Source organism: Dipodomys ordii, unplaced genomic scaffold (genome assembly GCF_000151885.1).
Source record: "Dipodomys ordii isolate 6190 unplaced genomic scaffold, Dord_2.0 Scaffold13, whole genome shotgun sequence".
Taxonomy (NCBI): Eukaryota; Metazoa; Chordata; class Mammalia; order Rodentia; family Heteromyidae; genus Dipodomys; species Dipodomys ordii.
The window spans coordinates 13,012,697-13,032,757 of record NW_012267229.1 but is presented as its reverse complement, the minus strand read 5'-3'; the positions used below and the strand labels follow the sequence as shown (position 1 = coordinate 13,032,757).

At 49.7% G+C, this 20,061-nt stretch overlaps 1 protein-coding gene across 2 annotated transcripts in view; it reads right to left on the bottom strand.

The window, feature by feature from the left end:
• Positions 1-2,440: 2,440 nt before the first annotated feature.
• Positions 2,441-20,061, bottom strand: part of Hm13 (histocompatibility (minor) 13) — a 46,374-nt gene continuing 28,753 nt past the window's right edge. The window contains exons 7-12 of one of the 2 annotated variants that reach the window (XM_013010875.1): positions 17,941-18,024; positions 11,980-12,016; positions 9,308-9,410; positions 5,716-5,801; positions 3,881-4,027; positions 2,441-2,885 (exon numbers count right to left, since the gene is read on the bottom strand). In XM_013010875.1, the coding sequence (XP_012866329.1) occupies positions 2,786-2,885; positions 3,881-4,027; positions 5,716-5,801; positions 9,308-9,410; positions 11,980-12,016; positions 17,941-18,024 (557 nt within the window). In that variant the 3' untranslated portion in view covers positions 2,441-2,785. The remainder of the gene's footprint in view (positions 2,886-3,880; positions 4,028-5,715; positions 5,802-9,307; positions 9,411-11,979; positions 12,017-17,940; positions 18,025-20,061) is intronic. The other variant, XM_013010876.1, reaches the window with a different exon arrangement.

The window sequence follows — 20,061 nt, the reverse complement described above, 5'->3', positions numbered from 1 at the left end:
CGGGAGGTGGGGCTTTCCTTCCCGCTGGCTGGCTCGACCCTTCCTGACGCACCCAGCAGGATGCGGCCTCCTCCCGCGCCCTAGCCTCGGCCGGCCGGCAGCAGGCCTCGGGGGACCAGGGCTCACGGCGGGCCGGTGCGGGGAGAAGAGGCCCAAGCCTCATTTTCCTCAGCCTCCCCCCACTTTGGTTTTGTTTGACTCGGTTTCCCTGTTTATGCAATGCTAGCAGGGGCTCTTGCCGTGCTGCAGGGCCCTAGCCAGGATGGTGGGGTTTGAGGCATCTCTGGGGTGCCAGCCAGGTCATACCCTCTGACCTGCTTCCCCAGCCATGTGACCCTTGGATGGTTCTGAAGCTCATGTAGAGGTCAGAGCTCCCTCCCCCGCCCCTCAAAAAGCTGGGCTGTGGGGGGAGGTGCTCACCTCCGTGGTGGTCCTCAGTCTTCGTGGAGGGGGACCCCCTCCCCCCCCCCCCGCAGGAGCAGGGTGAGGTTGCTATTCTTCCAGCCCCACTCCTCCAACTCTGTTCACAAGGAAGGGAACCAGGAGGCCAGAATCCTGGGGCAAGGCCTCTGGTTCGAATGTAGCCTGGGACGCACTACTGCCTCTCGGCCTGTTTCCTTTGCTGTGCAATAATGGTAGATAACATTTCTGAAATATTAGCACAGCGCTAGTCACATATGAAGTGCGCGATATGAGCTGCAGCTCTCGATAGGAATTTTCCCCCTTGGAGTCCTCTCCATCTACTGCAATTAGGGGAGACTGAAGTACAGAGAGGGACACAACAAATCAGGGGCAATTCTGGGGTTTTAGAGTAGCTTCTCAAGAAACCACTCCCACCCCTGGGTGAGGCTGGCACCAGGCCCACCCAAGGCCCTGCCCAACCACCCACCCCTCCTCTCTGCCTCAGCGTGCAGGCCCAATCTGTGCCCGGCCTGGTGCCATTTTTCCATAGGACTCAGGCCGTGGTGGCTCACATCTGGAGTCTAGACTCTGAGGCTCTGCAGGCTGGGCCTACCGCCCAGGCTGGGCCTTGCTGCCCGCTGTTTGCTCAGCTGAAGCTGCTTAATTGGAACTGGAGTGGCCTCTGCGGCCGGCTGGCCGGGCGGGCCTTGGTCGGCATTGCCGAGGTCTGTGGAACATCTGGCTGGGCCAGGATGGTCATTAGGTGGCAGGCGCCTGGCGCCACTGCCACCTCAGCCTCCGCTGGGGGCTGGCGGTGACTCAATGAGCCCTTTGTGGACCTTGGGCTGCAGAGCCAACCGCGCTGTGTGCCTGGGCTGCCTGCCCCATCTGCCGCCCTCAGAGGGGCTTTGTTCCAGGACCACAGGGCCTCCCCCTGGAGGCAGCTGCAGTATACAGGGATCAGAGAAGCCCCTAAAAGGGATCCCCTGGTTGGGAAATGCCATAGAGATTCTTCCCTTTTCTTACTAGAAAGTCATAGGATCAGAAAAGCTGGGTGGCTGGCTCAGAGCACACCAGTGGCTTGGTCTCAAGGGTCTTGAGGGCAGCTGCCTAATCCTTAGGAACTTGGAATTGTGTTCTGATTGCCCATGGTTTGAAAGGCTTCTTCAATTCCCTTATCTGCACAGCAGCAGCCAACCACAGTCCGCACAGGGGAAGGGCAAGTCCTGACTGCTACCCAGGTGATCTGCATCCCCACACCCTCACTCTGCATGCTCTGGTCCTTTGGCCACCTCCAAACTACCTTCAAAGTAGTTATTTTCAGTGTCTGAACTTGAAATGCAGGTGAAAGAGAGGCCTAGGCTGGACGCTGAAAGCCTGGCTCTCAGGCCAATAGCCACCATCTTTTATCTTAGTCTTCCCCCATCAATCTACTCGAGCAGGTGGAGGAAGGTTGTCCCTACTCACTGCTTTGTCTACTGAGAGCTCTCTTGAAGGCCAGGGCTGAGGGAAACGAGCCCTGCAGTCTCCCCCTCCTGGGCCTACTTGGCTACTTCAAATCATTGATCCAGTCCCTTCTCACCCTAGCCCCTTTAAGGGTCTAGCCTTTGTGCTGTGGCTGGCTTCCTAAGTCATTTTGGGATGAATCCCAGAGAAATGCTCCTAGGGCAGCCTGGAGTTCAGGACTAGCTGAAGCCACATGGGAGCTGGGAAGCTGGCAGCTTTAGTTGCTGGTTCTCTTGGCCACGCTGACCCTGTGGCAGTCACCTCACCTCTTACCAAGTGAGTGGAGCACACCGAGCACCTGCCAGCAAGTGTCAGGAGGAAGGGGGTGAGGAAAACGATGGCTGGGGAGGGTTTATGAACCCCCTCTGCTGCCAAAGTCATCCTTGGGGTGTCTGCTGAGTTGGCCAGCTAGCCCAGCATTGGGGTGGGTATCCAGAAGGGGGCTTTTGGAGAAGTTTTCGGGTGGCAGGTGAGACCTAATGAACCTAGAACCAGATGCTGGGGGTGCTTACAGAACACAGCAACCCACCTGGCCATGGGATGAGTTTTTAATGTGAGGCAAAGACAGTTCACAATACAAAAATCTAAAAATCACACCCAGTTCCGACTTGGCTCCTGGGGAGGGAGGTTGCTGGGGGCTTCCTTTGCCTGCAGGGTGGGGAGAAGCAGAGGAAGGACACACACGCACACGCACACACGCACACACACACATGGGAAAGGGAAGCAGGCCATGGGATGGGGCTGGGCTGGAGGGATTCTGTTGCCCACCCGTCCTGGAGCTGCCTTCACCTCCTGAGGATGTCCTTTGCCCAAGTCACTTGTCAATCTGTCCCCGACCTGTCTGGTCTGGCCCTCAGAGGGTCAGTCACCAGCCGCTTCATTTCTCCTTCTTCTCCAGCTTCTTTGACGCTGACGCCTCCGTTCCCTCTTTGGATTCTGTCACAGCTGCTGGATCCTTAGGGTTTGACTCCTCATAACTGACCAGAAAATAATAAACACACAGTTAGAGGTAGGGCCTTTCTCCACAATCCTTTGGGCACCTGAGGGTCAGTGTATAATCACTGCCCAGCATCTGCTAGCACCTGGCCTTAGCCAGACTGTGTTTCCCTGTAGGAGGCCGTTCTGCTTTCTCTGTGCCTGTGCTGCCAACAGGCATCAGCAAATGGGAGAGGCTAGAGCTGGGCATGCATGGATCAACTTTAAGCTGCTGCTTTTTAAATTTTTTTTTTTTTTTGCTGGTCCTGGGGCTTGAACTCAGGGCCTGGGCACTCAGTCCCTGAGCCTCTCTGTGCTCAAGGTTAGAACTTTGCCACTTGAGCAACAGGGCCACTTCCTGTTTTTTTCTGAGTAAGTTTGCTGGAGATAGGAGTCTTAGGGACTTTTCTGTCTGGGCAGGCTTTGAACCATAATCCTCAGACTTCATGAGTAGCTAGGATTACAGGTGTGAGCTACCAGCACCCAGAAACTTTAAGCTTCTTGAACCTTCTGCTGGACAGTGGAATAAAGGGCAGCTAGGATGAGGCTTCAGGAGAGGGGTCTGGTGCTGCCCTTGTGGAAGGCAGTCTGGGTGAGCTCTTACCATGGGCTTCATTTATTGAGCAACTGTATTCATGCCAAGCACAACACATTTCCTCACGAGATCAACCTGAGAGGTAGAGTGCGCCCACTTATACAGAAAGTCCCTGAAGGGAGTGATCTGCTCAGGGATAGGTACACAACGAGCACAGACACTACCCAGCACTGTGTGGGACAGCCACTCAGGTCTGAACCCACTCTCAAGCGAGCCACATGTCACCAGGAGCACACCAAGACGCAGCCTGCCTGCTCCGCACAGGCCTGGCGCAGAATGCCGAGAGCTGTGGAGCTGCCTCCTGCTGCTGCCCTCAGCCCTTCCACTGGAGCTGGAGCGACTGCCCTACCTTGGGCCCCAGGCAGTGAGGGAGTGGGCAGGTGGGCACCCGCTGGGCATTACATGGTGCTGTGATTCTGTGGGCGCCGGCGACGATGGCCAGCTAGCTTCTGCTGCATGGAGTTGGCCAGGCTGGCAGGGGAGCCCGAGACTGTGGGGAAGTGGGTGAGCCTCGGGGTATGAGGCAGGATTTCCGCCGAGGACTCGTAGCTGTGTGAAAGACAGAGACAGAGACAGAACAGAGATGGAGAGAGGAAGACAAAGAGTGGAGGAGCAGAAAGCACAAGCATTGTGCTTTGTTATCTGGCTCTGCACTTCCAGACTAGTAGAAAGCCAGCATCACCTGCAGAAAAAGGTGCACTATGCACCTGTGCAAAAGATCAACGCGTTGCCGTGGAAATCTCTCTGAAGTTCCTTAACTGTTCTGTGAAAATCCAAAGGCTGGGATGCTTACCCAGAGGCAGAGCATGTGCTCAGCATGTGTCAGGCCCCAGCCTCAATCCCCACCCAAAACACCAGATGCAGACTAGTGGAGAGTGCCACCATCAGTGCACACACAGCTACATTTCAGTGCACAGGAGTCTCTGTGGCATAAGAACATGTGCTTTCCATAGCTAGGAGATGGTGAAATTCTGACCAGGGGAATGCGTTACCCATTCAAGAATAATATGAGGGCCGAAGATGCAGCTCAGTAGTAGATCACTTCCGAGCATTCATGAGGTCCTGGATTCGATCCCCAGCATGGGGTATGAGTGGCTGACTGAATTTCAAAAAGAGTGGCAGTAAGAGAAAAGTAAAGCAGAGGTCAGGTGGAGAATCAGGAGAGACTAAAGAAAGAGAAAGAGACTGCTACTTCCTCACCTTTCCCTAAGAACTGGAGGAGTGGTGGTGGTGAATGCATGTCATAGAATCCAGGGAAAGCAAGCCCCAAGTGGGTGAAGGGGCACTTTCTGTCCTGCCTGGGTTGCTCAAAGGACACAGTGGGCTGGACTAGGGAAGTCACCCCAAGGTGATGAGGCGAGGAGACCTGAGGCTGGATATGCCCCAAAGAGGTGCTAACTCAGGGGTCAAGTACCCTGCCCGTTTCCCAGAGTTGTCCTCCAGTTCATGTCCCTAACCCACTCGCTGCAGATACCAAGGCTTTGGCAGGCGGGGAGATAGGGGCAGAGAGGCTGGGGATTCTAGGCAGTGCAAGGAGGGCAAAGGCAGGTACGGGGGAGGGGTGAGTCACAGGCAGCCCTTGAGGCAGGCAGGTGTGCAGGAGGCCCTGGCAGGCACTTGAGGGGCAACTTGGAGGCCAGATAAACGGAGTGGGCAGCTTTAGTAGCAACTGGCAGCTATTTCTAGGTCCCTGGCAAGTGGGGTTGGTTGTGCCAGGGAGCAGACACCTGCTAGAATCACGAAGGCCTTGGGGCAGGGGTGGAGCTGCGCACAAGGCGTGGCTGATGTGTTCTGACTGAGGGGACAACACGGAGCTGGACAGAATGCCAGTGGGTTACGGCTAGAGACCCACATGACCTCTCATGTTCAGGGCACTTCCCACCACGTCCTGTTCTACTCCTGTGTGAAAACGGACTGTGCAGGAGAAGGTCACATGGCAAGTCATCTGCTGGCAGAGCTAAGGATAGTGGGCAACCTGTTCCCTTCTCATGACCTTGATGGCATGTGGTGTGGGGGCTGCTTAGAGAGCCCCGGGCCTGGCTCCATCCTGGCTCCTGGCCCAGGGAGAGGTTCCTTTGGTGGCCACAGGCCAGGCACCCAGGTGCTGGCAGAAAGGGTGAGGAGTGGAACAGGTGGTGGGAACAATGTTCACTGGAGATAAACACCTCTGGCAGGCTCCACAGCTGCCCACAGGTGCACAGGACCCCATGTGAACCTCTGACCCCTGCTGTGCTTACCTGAACATCTCGGTCACTTCTCCCTTGGCCAGCGCCACCAGGATGGGAAAGCCGATGCAGGCAGGGACCAGGTACAGGAGGGCAGGCTGTGAGAGGGCATAGGCTGGTGAGGTATTGCTGGCAGGGCACCTGCTTAGGCCTAACTCAAGGGCAGCTCCGGCTAGCTCAGGCCAGTAGCTGGGCCCCAACTCAGGCTCCTGTCAGGCTGGGGAGGGAATGACCGACTAGAAAGAAGCCCAAGGGTGAAGAGCTTTAGGGTCCTGAGAGTCTTGACTGGGCCGAGTGTGCTGGAGAAGTTGCTGTGACGAAGGCGACCATTTGGACACAGCCAGTATACACGCAGCACTTGTTATGGCCTGTGTTATGGTGATCAAATGGCTCCACTGGGATTCACACCTAGGTACCCCTAAGTCTGTGCTGAGATTCCTGGAAAAGCTGCATTCAGAGGAAAGGACATCTGTATACTAAGAGCCTATGTGGCACAATGACACCCTGCTGGTACAGTCTGGGAGCTGGACCCACCACCTTGGCTTTTCCCCCGTGGCTGCTTTGTTTTTATAGAGAAAGACTGATGTGCTGAGAGGGAGGAGCCATCCTAGCCTTGGTGGTCCAAATGCCGAAGTGAGGATGGAAGCTCAGGCATGCCAGAGTCAAGCAATTCTTTGTCTATAGCAACTAAAAGGTAATTCTTACTGCATTGTTCAATCCTCCATAGTCCTCAGTGCTACCAGTAATCTGAAGGCCCCATGAGACATGACACCTTCTCTAACCTCACCTGAGCTACCTTACTCTGGCCATAGCTCCAGGACCTTTACACAGTTTCCACTGCCTGGAATATTCTCCCATCTGTGCCTAGTTTCCTCCTCCTCCTGTCTTCAGCTAAGGTATCATTTCTGGGGGGCATCAGGTCTGTTTCCTGTACACTCTTAAGAGCCTCTAAGTCCTTCACAGAATTATCTGGCTGTGTGTATGTACGCGTGTGTGTGCATGCATGTGTGTGTGTGTTAGTGGCTGAGCTGGGATTTGACTCTGGGTAGCTGTGCTTATGTGGACACTGGGTCTTTACTGTGAACTGGGCTTTGAGCCTAGGGGGATAAAAATCACAGTAACAGGATTTCTCCAAAGCCTGTGAAAAGCAAAGTGGTACTCAATGGAAAACTGCCACCATAAAGTGAGTTGGTGAGAAAAACAAGGGCTTGAAATACACAAACTAAGCTTTTAAATCAGGAGGCCAGAAAAAAGGGCTAGGATGTAGCTCAATGGTAGATGCTATCTAACAGGCCTGAAGCCCTGAGTTTCATCTCAGTCTTCTACCTGGTCATCTCTAAGAGACTTCCTAAGGGGTTTTGATCGCATGCTAGCTTGGCGAGTTCTCAGGAGGTCAAGTAAGTTGAAGGCCATGCAGAGGTTACACAGGTGACTCCCATCTACCGCCATGCTAGCGTTAGAATTGCCTCTGTCTTAGAAAAGGGGCCACCTCATGCAACATGTTCTCCTGTGCACCAGATCTCTTTCCCCAAAGGATTTGTCAAGGAAATAATGACTTAGATAACTGCAGAGAAGGGCTGAGGAATAGTACAGGCGTGGGCTGTCCAGCTCAGGGCTCCAGTAGAGGCCTAGCTAAGCTTGTTATGTGACCTTGGACAGACTGCTGTCCTCCCAGGTCTGCAATTTCCCCACAAAGGAGACCATCTCTCCTTCCTTACATGTGAGAGCTTAATGGAGTCTTCCCCTGGTCCAGTTGGAAAGGCAAGCCTGCCATCTGGTGGCTGCCAAGTGAATGGCTTGAGGCTTGGACTGCAGTGAAGGGCTGAGTTATAGTGGAGCACTTCATAAAAGCCCTTAAAGTCAACCCAGGTCTACTTCCACACCTAGGGCTTACCACCATCTTCTGCTATTAGTTTGAGGACATGTGGACCCCAGGGGATGCCTAATATTCCAGATAATATTGTACCACACATACATACATATATATTTATGTATGGCTATCATACCATATATATGTATATATTTGTATGGTACACACACACACACACACACACACACACACACACACACACACACACACACACACACGTACCATATATATATGTATGGCTATCAAGAGACTAATGGGCAGGAAGTGCTGCATAAAGGCTCTCATGGGATGGTCAAACAGTTGATTGTAATACAATGGCATGAAAACTAAGTTATGAATTGCTGGAATTTTCCATTTTTTTTTTTTGCTACAAGTAGCCAAACTACAGACAATGAAACTGCATGGGAAGGTGGGCAGTATAATGACAGTTAAGACTACTTGGGCCAGGTGAGTTTATAGTATTTTACTTAAACTAACTCATCCCGTCCTCAAACCATCCTAAGGTGGCTATTGGCTATTGTTGATCTCCTTTTCTGTTCTTATTAATGAATGAGGTTGTCTGGATTCCCAACAGGGTCCTCTCAACTTCTGTTCCATGCTGCCTTTCCTAGAACCAGGGCCGTTGAGCCTGAGCCTGGTTTTCACACTGACCTAGGCTTGAGTTCTGACTCTGCCACAAGACTGCTATGTGGTTCTTCATCTGCTCACAAGGACCTTCTCGGCACAAAGCCTGGCAAGCAGGAAGTAATTAACAAGCAAGGCCCCTTTTTACTCCAGCAGAGGCATTCTGCCTGCTCTATCCACTCCCAACATTTAGGCTATACTCACTCAGGGGCTTTGACTAGTAGCACCCATCTTGGTAGGAGGAAGAGGCAGAGCCTTGGCCTGCTTGGGAGGAACCCTGGGCTGAAAAACTCAACACTTGGAAGGGAAGGCGAGGCACAGAAATGGAGGGGCAAAGGGGGAACAAAGGCAGCAGTGGTACTCACTAGACACTAGGCTGAAAATGAACTATTGTGGGTAGGGACAGAGGTGGGGGAGGGAGTGAGGAACTGGGAGGGAGCAAGGGAAGGGATGACATTGTTCAAAAAGAAATGTACTCTTTACCTGACATGTAACTGTAACCCCTTTTTACATTACCTTCATAATAATAAAAAAAAAGAAAAAGAAAAAACCCACAACACCTACTCAGTTCTACTCAACCTGCCCCAACTAGAGCCAGGGAAGCCAGCTCTCCTTCCCACTTGTCCTCTGCAGTCAGGGCAGTCTACTTGGCTTCTGAGGTGCAAGCAAGCATCTGTGAGGATCTGGGGAAGGTTTCTGTCTTCCTAAGGAGGACAACAGCATGATTGGCTTTTTTCCTCTTTTTTTTTTTTTTGCCGGTCATGAGGCCTGGGCACTGTCCCTCAGCTCTTCAGCTCAAGGCTAGCGCTCTACCACTGGAGCCACAGCGCCACTTCCGGCTTTTTCTGTTTATGTGGTGCTGAGGAATCGACCCCAGGGCCTCATGCTTGCAAGGCATGCACTCTACTGCTGAGCTACCTTCCCAGCCCTGGCTTTTTTCCTCTTAAGCATGACCTGCTAAGAGCACAGACAGCCACCCTGCAACCACAAACCACTGCTGATCCCGCCAGAAAGTGCCCACTTCTGGCTGTGTACACAAGAAGCAAAACCTCTGCCAGTCCTGTTACTTGAAGTATAATACTGCCACTCCCATAAGGACAGCCTGCTTACCTGGGCATGCTTGAAGATATGCATAATGGAGATGGTAAGGCCCAGGCCAAAGATGTAGGCAGCGAAGCTGGTGTAGAAGTAGGTGTGAGTGTTCTTCTTCAAGCTTCAGGGAAGATGGGGAGGAGGATGAGGGTTAGACGTGGTCTGGAGGAGCAAGCTCCTGTCTCGGGAAGACTCTCTCGTTGTTAGGGGATCTGAACTCTGAGATGGGGGTTAGAGTCTGCACTTGCCCCAGCTAATTAGTGTCTTTGTTTTTTGCCAGTCCTAGGGCTTGAACTCATGGTCTGGGCACTCTCCCTGAGCTTCATTTGCTCAAAGCTAGCACTCTACCACTTGAGCCACAGTGCCACTTCTGGATTTTTCTGTTTATGTGGTACTGAGGAATCGAACCCAGGGCTTCAAGCATGCTAGGCAAGCACTTTATCACTAGGCCACATTTCCTCCCCCTAGCCTAGTAAGGGTCTTTGGATAAGTCACTATCGTTCCCTCAGCCTAGCTTACTGTTCTGCAGAATGGAAGAAACAGGAGCCCATCTCCTTGGTGGTTTTAATTAAATATCAAATATAACCTGCAACAGTGGCTGGGAGACTTTGAGTCAGCATAAAGATCATTTACAAAAGCTTGTGAAAAAAATACAGGTGTGAGGCAAGGCCAAGGAACTGCATGTTGAAAAACAACAGAGGCTGTGATATGGGCGGCTCAGGCTCTGGGAAATAGAAAGGCAGAAACTGTGAAGGCAATTTTTCTACTGTTAAATGTGGCAGATGCAACAACTCAGTATCTGTGAGCACCCAATAGATGCCAGCTGCACGGAAAAAAATGCCAGGAGTTTCCTAGTGATTCATCCAAGATCAGCTTCAGAATCTATAAATCAAATGCAACCTGGTACCACCACTACCTGACTTTCCTGTACAATGCCAGCTAAAGTCCCTTGCTGTCCCAAGCAGCAGGAATGGTGCCCACCAAGTACTGCAGGCTCACTTAAGATGTAGAATGAGTACCTTTGGCTTCTTTTTTTCTCTAGATGGCTTTTGTGAGGGCTGGTACAAGTGACTCTGGGAATGTGACACTGATTCTAGAATTACACTGTCACCCTGTGAACCTAGATGAGATAGGTCTATCTTCTGACTCTAGGGTGCTGGCAGCTAAGTTTGTGCCTGCAGCAGGTGAGCCAGGGGGACTTCTGTGGGTTTCTCTATGTTCTACTTCTGGAGTGGAGGTGGAAGGTCCAGATGTAGGTTTCCCTACTAACTGGTCAGGCCCTAGTAAAAGTTATCTGGAAGCCTGTGTTTTCATGAGGTTTTAAGTGGAACTACACAAAGCATCCAGATATTAGAGGTTGGGGAGTTAGTTCTAATGCCTGTCTACCATGCTCAAGGCCTCAGTTTGACTCTCAGTACTGCAAAAGAAAAGCATCAATCAAGTAAAAAAACAGGCAAGGGCTGGAAAGGTGGCTTAGTGGTAGAATGCTTGCCTTGCATGCACGAGGCCCTGGGTTCGATTCCTCAGCACCACATAAGCAGAAAAAGCCAGAAGTGGTGCTGTGGCTCCAGTGGTGGTAGAGCACTAGCCTTGAGCAGAGGAGCTGGGGGACAGCACCCAGGCTCACAGTACAGGCCCAATGACAAAAAAAAAGGTGGTCCATGCTTGTAAACACTCAGGGTTTGAGGTCAGCTGGACTACAAAGTGAAACTGTCTAAAAAGCACAAAATAAATCAGGTACTGATAGCTCATGCCTGTAATCCTAGCTACTCAGTCAGAAGGCTGAGATCTAAGGATCAAAGTTCAGTTGGGGACAAGAAAGTCTATGAAATTTTTATCCCTAACTAGTAAATGATTAGCAGTGTAGCTGTGGTTCAAGTGGTAAAGTATTTGAGCAAAAAGTCTCAGAGATAGTGCCCTAGGCCCCAAGTTCCATCAAGCCCCTGACACACACAAAAACAAAACCCCAAAGCCACAAAACAAGTTGGGTGTCAGTGGGCTCACATCTGTAATCTTAGCTATTCGGGAGGCAGAGATCCAAAGATTATGTTTTAAAGCCAGCCTAACTAGCAAACTCTAAGAGACTCTTATTTTCCATTAACCACTCAAAAGCTATAAGTGGAGTTATGGCCCAAGTGATAGAGCACTAACCTTAAGCAAAAAAGTTCAGGGGCAGTGCCTAGGCCCTGACTAGCTAGGCAAACTCTCTTCCACTGAGCCATACCCTCAGCCCTGTGCTCATTTTCTACAGCAGACTGAAAAAAAACAAAAACAAAACCCAAGTAAGGAGAGGGCAGGCAAAAGCTAGAGACCTAGCTGGGACCCTGTGACCTGACCTCAGGCTGGTAAGGATGATGATATTGGTAACTGTGGCTGGCCTGCACTCAGCACTCTCCAGACTGTTGTGATGCTCTTGAGGTAGGAACTTTTGTCTATCACTACCTTAAGTGTGAGAAACCCAAGACTTAGCAAGGCTAGGCTGCTTGCAAGGGCACAGGAGAAAGCACTGCATGTCCCACTAGGACATTTGTTCTGGATTTAAACTCTTGGTCTGTGTTCTCAACACTACAGAACATTTTGGATAGGGCTCTTGGAACACTTAAATTTCAGAACGGACATGAAACTGGAATTGCTTCCATTGCTCTGGGTAGAGTATTTGGTCCCCCGTCAGGAGGCCCTTCCTCCCTTACCTGATATCAAAACGCAGCAGCAAGGCAATGAAGATCCCTGTGGGAAGAAAGTCAGGGTTAGATTGTGGCAGAGGAGCGGGTCCCAGACTGGTATTCCCAGGCATGGAACCCTCATTGGGGGCTGAAGGGGTGGCCAACACTGCCAAATGCCCGCAGAAATCCCAGTTTCTCTATCTAGAACAATGGGGGCAGGAAAGTTTGTGGAACTCTTATTTCTGATTAACTAGCAGAAGGCTGGAAGTAGAACTATGGCTCAAGTGGTTGAGTGTCAAGTGGTTGAGCCTTGAACAAAAGAGCTACACCACGCTTGAGTTCAAGCCCCAGTACTGACACACACAAAAAAGTACCAAAACATTCTGTGCTGATCAGAAGCACCAACAGACAACATGTGATTTATATGTAAATATGTATATGCATTTACATACATTTATAAGTATTCTGCAGTGCTGAGGATCAAACCCAAAGCCTTGTCATGGTAGTCAAGTGATCTATTGTTGAGCTACACCCTAGCACAAGTTATTTATTTACTTAATTTTTTATTTTTTGGTCAGTGGTGGGGCTTGAACTTTGGGCTTGGGAGCTGTCTCTGAGCTCTTCAGCTCAAGGTGCGTGTTCTACCACTTCAGCCACAGCGCCACTTCCAGTTTTCTGGTAGTTAATTGGAGATAAGAGTCTCCTGGACTTTCCGCCTGGACTGGTGTTGAACTGTGATCCTCAGAACTCAGCCTCTTGAGTAGCTAGCTACTCAAGGCATGAGTCAACGGCTCCCAGCTTACTATTTTCGTGTATTTGTGTGCTGGTTCTGGGGTTTAAACTTAAGAATCTGGGCACTATTCCTGAGCTTTTGTGCTCAAGGCTAATACTCTACTACTTGAGTCACAGTTCCACTGCTGGCTTTTTGGTGGTTAGTTGGAGATAAAGAGTCTCCTGGAAGAGGCGGGGCCACGTAGCCCAGAAGAGGCGCCGCATCGCGCATGCCCCTTCCTTTCCAGTCTCGGCCTCGGACCCTGAAGCCGCCGTGATATTGATGCCCAAGAAAAACCGGATTGCCATTTATGAACTCCTTTTAAAGGAGGGTGTTATGGTGGCCAAGAAGAATGTCCACATGCCCAAACACCCAGAACTGGCAGACAAGAATGTCCCCAACCTGGGGCTGGGAAGGTGGCTCAGTGGTAGAGCGCTTGCCTTGCATGCATGAGGCCCTGAGTTCAATTCCCTAGCACTGTTCCTTCCCGTAGCCCGAGACTTGAGAGGCTGCTTGGCCTTCATGACGTGAAGGTTGGGCACATTCTTTTTGTTGTTGTTGTTGTTTTGGGTCCAGTCGTGGGGCCTGAACTCTGGGCCTGGGCACTGTCCCTCAGCTCTTCAGCTCAAGGCTAGCGTCTACCACTTGAGCCCAGCGCCACGTTTGGCTTTTTTCTTTTTGCTTATGTGATGCTGAGGAATCGAACCAGGGCTCATGCATGCAAGGCAAGCGCTCTACCACTGAGCCACCTTCCCAGCCCCTGGAGGCATTTTTATTGGTACCTGACCAACGAGGGGATCCACCATCTCCGTGATTACCTCCACCTGCCCCCTTAGATTGTGCCTGCTACCTTGAGCCGCAGCCGACCTGAGACTGGAAGGCCTCGGCCAAAAGGTCTGGAGGGCGAGCGGCCTACAAGACTCACAAGAGGTGAAGCTGACAGAGACACCTACAGACGGAGTGCTGTGCCCCCTGGTGCTGACAAGAAAGCTGAGGCTGGGGCTGGGTCAGCAACTGAATCCCAGTTTAGAGGTGGATTTGGTCGTGGACATGGTCAGCCACCCCAGTAAAGATGGAGATTGTTTTGTGTTGAATAAACTTGTAGCCAGAAAAAAAAAAAAAGAGTCTCCTGGAGTCAGGTGCTAGTGGCTCACACTTGTAATTCTAGCTAGTCAGGGGACTGAGATCTGAGGATAGCAGTTCAAAGCCAGCCCAGGCAGGAAAGTCTGTGAGACTCTTACTTCCAATTATCCACCAGAAAAACGAAGTGGAGCTGTGGCTTAAAGCACTAGAGCATTAGCCTTGAGAAACAAAATAAAACAAAACAGCCTTTGGGATGTGCCTAGGGTCTTAGTTCAAGCCCCAGAACCAGCATGAGGGGAGAAAGAGAAAAAAGGAAGGAAGGAAAAAAGGAAGGAAGGAGGGAAGGAAGGAAGGAGAGGTTTCAGACTTTTCTGCTTGGGCTGGCTTCAAACCTGGATCCTTAAATCTCAGCCTCCCAAACGTAACTAGGATTACTGGTGCTTGATTTAAATAATTAACTTAAAAAAGGAAAATGAACTGGGTCCTGGTGGCTCACATCTGTAATCCTAGCTACTCAAGAGGCTGAGATCTGAAGATTACAGTTCAAAGCCTGACTGGGCAGGAAATTCTGAGAGACTCTTATCTCCAATTAACCACCAGAAAACTAGAAGTGGCACTTGGCTCAAAGTGGTAGAGCACTATCCGTGAACAGAAAAGCTCAGGGACAACGCAGAGGCCCTGAGTTCAAGCCCCAAGAATGACCCCCCCAAAAAAAGACAAAAATGTGTTAGTCACTTGTAATGACTTAGTCTGGTAGGTGGAGAGTGCCAGGGCTGCCCTACTGCACTGCAAAGTGGGAAAACTCAACATCCTGGCAGATAAATGCTCAACTGTTCTTCAACCAATCCAGGGGCTGGAGTTCTGACAGAGGGGTTCACTCCTAACAGCTCATCTGGTCCTCAAAGCATGTTCCACCTGGGCAGAAGAGGGCCCAGTTCACTGAGATTCTCACGAGTGCTGAAAGATTCTGAGACATCTATGAATTTGGGAAGGATAAACATGCAGAAACAGCCAGAACTGACAGCTAGAACTGACCACCAAGGATATTGGAGCGGTCTGTCACTGGGTGTCAAGAAAGACCATACTCTGGAGAGTAAGCCATATGCTTTTTTATTTTTTTCATGTATGAGATGAGAGTTACCTTTCTTGAGAAGAAAGCATCCTGCCTCATGTAGCCTTGAAACATGGAAAAAGTTCAGTTCAAGGCAAAGCTCCCCAGGCAAGCAGTTATGTTACTTTTTCTTTTTTTTTTTCTGGTTTTTCACTTAAGGCTGGCACTCTACCACTTGAGCCAAATCTTTACTTCAGGCTTTTTTTTTTTTTTTAAAAGGTTAATTGGAGATAAGAATCTCTTGGATGGACTGGGAAGGTGGCTCAGTGGTAGAGTGCTTGCCTTGCATGCATGAGGCCCTGAGTTCGATTCCTCAGCACCACATAAGCAGAAAAAAAAAAAGCCGCAAGTGGCGCTGTGGCTCAAGTGGTAGAGCACTAGCCTTGAGCTGAAGAGCTGAGGGACAGTGCCCAGGCCCAGAGTTCAGGCCCCACGACCGGACCCCCCCCACAAAAAAAAAAAAAAAAAAGAATCTCTTGGATTTATTGGTCTGTCCAGGCTTTAATTCTCAACCCTTAGATTTCAGCTTTTTGAGTAGCTATAGGTGTGAGCCACCAGGGCCCAGCTTACTTTTTGCCCACGAATCGTGTGTGTGTGTGTGTGTGTGTGTGTATTTATTATTATTTTTTGTCGGTCATGAACTCTGGGCCTGGGTGCTGTCCCTTAGTGCTTCAGCTCAAGGGGCGTATTCTACCACTTGAGCCACAGTGCCACTTCCAGTTTTCTGGTAGTTAATTGGAGATAAGAGTCTCACAGGCTTTCCTGCCCGGGCTGGCTTTGAACCAGGATCCTCATATCTCAGCCTCTTGAGTAGCTAGGATTACAGGTGTGAGCCCCTGCATCTAGCTAGGAACCATATATATATATATACACATACATGTTTTTTTTTGGTCTGGTCCTGGGGCCTGAACTCTGGGCCTGGACACTGTCCCTAAGCTCCTCCTCAAGGCTAGCGCTCTACCACTTAAGCCACAGCGCCACTTCCGGTTTTTTCTTTTTTGCTTATGTGGTGCTGAGGAATGGAACCCATGGCCTCATGCATGCAAGGCAAGTGCTCTACCACTGAGCCACCTTCCCAGCCCTGGGAACCATATTTTTTAACCTTCTTCCTCATTTGAAAAATGGAAATAGTTTTTATATTAAAGGGGCTGCTGGACTAATAATGATGATGCATAGAAAGCCTCCAGTATCATGCTAGGCAAAACAGGTTCTTGACATATATACATACTTCACCCATTCATGAATGCTGGATGAATTCTGGGGGCCTTATACTGGGCAACACCCCAGCCTTACAGTGAAGACAGGCTTGGTCTGAGTCCAGCTGGTTATAAGCTGCTAAGTGTCTATAGTCTATTCACTTCTGAAAGCCCCTTTCCTCTCTTCAAGTTAGGCTTTACCTAAAGCCTCAGCTTCATCTGCATGTGCCCCAAGGAGAGAGCATCACAAGCAAATATGCCCACATCACCCTGAGTTATTACAATTGCTCTTTCATCTTCCTACCCTAGAAAACAAGCTGGCTTCTAATGTATTCCAAACTTGATAACAGCCTTCGAATCTATTGATTGAACCTGTGACTAAAACTGGCATGTTCTGTTACCAGGTCTGCAGACACATAGCTTTGAAGTCTTAGCCACTGTAGCTATCGTGAGTCTCCACTGGGAGTTTCGATGCCACACTGAGGCACATTCATTGATGTATGGAGACATAAACCTGTGTCACATCCATGGCGCACTGATAAGCACCCACACATAGATGTGGCTCAAAGGCTAGATTGTGCAGACAAGCAGGTATGTGCCAAGAGCACACACAGTGGCTCACACCTGCATTCTTGCTCTCTCTCCTTTCAGCAAAGGAGACAGGAACAAGGGGACAATGGTAGTTGTAGGCCATCTGTAACTTATCTATGAGGGATGTTGGGCTCCTTTGAGGCAGTCACACTTTATTGAGGAGATGATGGTGGTGGTGCTAGACCTGGGTCTTTAACTCAGGGCCTGGGTGCTGTCCCTGAGCTGTGTGTATATGTGTGTGTGTGTGTGTGTGTATGTGCACTCGTGTGCATGCACGTGCCAGTCCTGTGGCTTGAGCTCTTTTTGCTCAAGGATAGTGTTTTACCACTTGAGCTATGGCTCCACTCAGCTTTTTGGGTGCTTAACTGGAGATGAGTCTCACAAACTTTCCTATCCTGTCTGAGTAGCTAGGGTTACAGGCATGGGACACTGGTGCCATTTCCTTAAGCTTTATTTCTTTTTTCCATTTTGTAGTTTTTCAGAGCTGAAGACTGAACTCAGGGCCTTGCACTTGCCAGGCAAGCAATCTTCCACTGAGCTAAATTCCCAAACTCCCTGAGCTCTTAAGCCACTGCTCCATTTCCAGATTTTTGGGTAAAGTGGAGATAAGAGTCTCATGGACTCTTGCTCAGGCAAGCTTCTAATTGCAGTCCTCAGATCTCAGCCACTGGAGTAGCTAGGATTATATGCATGAGCCTCTGGTACCCAGCATACAATATGCTTTATTTTCCAGAGTTGATCTCAATCATTAGACATTTCCTTTTTTGTTTTCTTCTGGTGCTGGGGCTTGAACTCAGGGCCTGGGCTCTGTCCCTGAGCCTCTCTGAGCTCAAGGCTAGCACTCTACCACTTGAGCCACAGGGCCATTTCCAGCTTATTCTATTTATGTAGTACTGAGGAATTGAACCCAGGGCTTCATGCATACTAGGCAAGCACTCTACCAGCCCTAGACATTTACTTTTTTAAGTTATTTTTTTTTTTTTTAAATCATGACAGTTTGTCTAGAGCAGAACTTCTATGATGACAGCCTTGTTCGCTACTGTCCATCCAGGGTCCAGCTCAGGGCCTAACATATGACTGCTGCTCCACAAAAGTGTGTTGAAGAAGAATCTTTCACCAAGTCCTGGGCTTCCTGTTCTTTCTCAACAAGTAAAGCTGTCTCTTTCATAGTGCTCTCCCTTGTTCTAGAATATCTCTCCACCCCCTCTACAATAACCCTCTTCCAGCAGAGTTACCTGGAATGACAATATCTCCGAGTCCTAGCATGGCGAAGTTGTCTGCCTCCAGGCCCTTCTCCAGCAGATCCTGGGGAAACACCACTGCAGGGAGACACAGTGATGAAGTTAGGCTAGAGTTCATAATACTCAGGCTGCCAATCCCCAACCCTGGGTAACACACACACACACACACACATTTGTGTTTCTGGGGGCAATGGGGTGGTGGTGAGAACTTTACTGGCTGATGAGCAATGTCTCCGTCTGGTTAGAATGGGGAGAAATCTGGGGCTCTCTGGCAGTAAGTAACTCACATATCATACATACAATCTCAGTTCTTTCTTTTTTTCCCTTTTTTGGTTGATTGTGGGGCTTGAACTCAGGGCCAGGGCACTGAACTTTTTTACTCAAGGCTACTGTTCTACCACTTTGAGCCACAGCACTGCTTCTGGTTTCCTGGTGGTTAATTAGAGATGAGTCTCATGGACTATTCTGCCTGGGCTTTGAACTGCAATCCTCAGATCTTAGTCTTTAAGTAACTAGGATTACAGGCATAAGCCAGTGATGCCCAGCAATTTCAGTGCTTTATATAGCTGTAGAAGCCTTGGGCTCAGAGTAATAGAGAAGCTGCCAAGTTGTACCCTGCTTCCATCTCTTTAGGAAGATGAACATGGATGGTCTCTGGGAGTTTATTCATGTTAAAGCTTTTCCTCTGGGCTAACTGAGCTGGGACTATAGAATTTATTTATCTTTTGACTTTTGTTTTTCTTTTTTGGTTCTAGGGATTGAACCCAGGATATTGTACTTGCTAGGCAAGCACTTTGCCGCTGACCTACATCCCAGCCTGAGACTACAGAATTTGGAAGTGATTTGTGGCTATAAATTCTAGCCCAGTTCATGGCAAAAAGTTGTCTACAGCAGGGAATGGGACAAGAAAGACAGGAAATTCTTTGTGTTCTGAGCTGACTGCACCGAGGCATCACTGACAGGCCAACGCTCCACCAGGCTACTTTTTTTTTTTTTTTTTGCCAGTCCTGGGGCTTGAACTCAGGGCCTGGGCACTGTCCCCGAGCTTGTTTTGTTTAAGGCTAGAGCTCTGCCACTTGAGCAACAGTGCGACTTCTGGCCTTTTCTGTTTATGTGGTACTGAAGAATTGAACCCAGGGCTTCATGAATGCCAGGCAAGCACTCTACCACTAAGCCACATTCCCAGTCCCATACCTTTTTCTTTTCTATCATGCACATCCAGTACACAGCCTGATGATTTGAAGAGGTGATTAGTGCACAGTCTAGGACTGGGACTCTAAGTTAATTACGTACTTTTGTCATCTGTCTTGCTGATGCATAATTTGAATCTGTGATCCAATTTTGTGATATTAAATAGGAAAGAGGCAGGGGGATTGATTTCTCCTGAGATAAAGCTTCCCTTTTGCCTCGATATGGCTGAGTGAAGAGTCAATGCTAGGAAGCATGATCTCATCTAGAGACCATGAGCTTACCTGGCACCATGGCTTATGCCTATAACTCTAGCTACTTAGGAGGCTGAGATCTGAGATTCATTGTTCAAACACATTCCTGCAGGAAAGTCTATAAGACTCTTATCTCCAATTAATCACCAGAAACCCAGAAGTGGAGCTGTTGCTCAAGTTGTGGTAGAATGCAAATCTTGAGCAGAAAAGCTATGGAAGGTCAGGCATCAGTGCCTCATACTTATAATCCTAGCTACTCAGGAGGCTGAGATGTAAGGGTAACAGTTCAAAGCCAGCCTGGGCAGGAAAATTCGTGACTTTTTTTTTTGTCGGTCATGGGCCCTGAACTCTGGGCCTGGGCGCTGTCCCACTCAGCTCTTCAGCTCAAGGATAGCACTCTACCACTTGAGTCACAGCGCCACTTCTGGCTTTTTCTGCTTATATGGTGCTCAGGAATTGAACCCAGGGCCTCATGTATGCAAGGCAAGCACCCTACCACTGAGCCACCTTCCCAGCCCCAAATTCATGGCTCTTATCTCCAATTAACCACCAGAAAATGGGAAGTGGCGTTGTTGGCTCAAAGTGGTAGAGCACTAGTGTTGAGCAAAAAGAGCTCAGGGACAGCACCATGGCCCTGAGTTCAAGCCCTACAACTGACAAAAAAAAAAAAAAA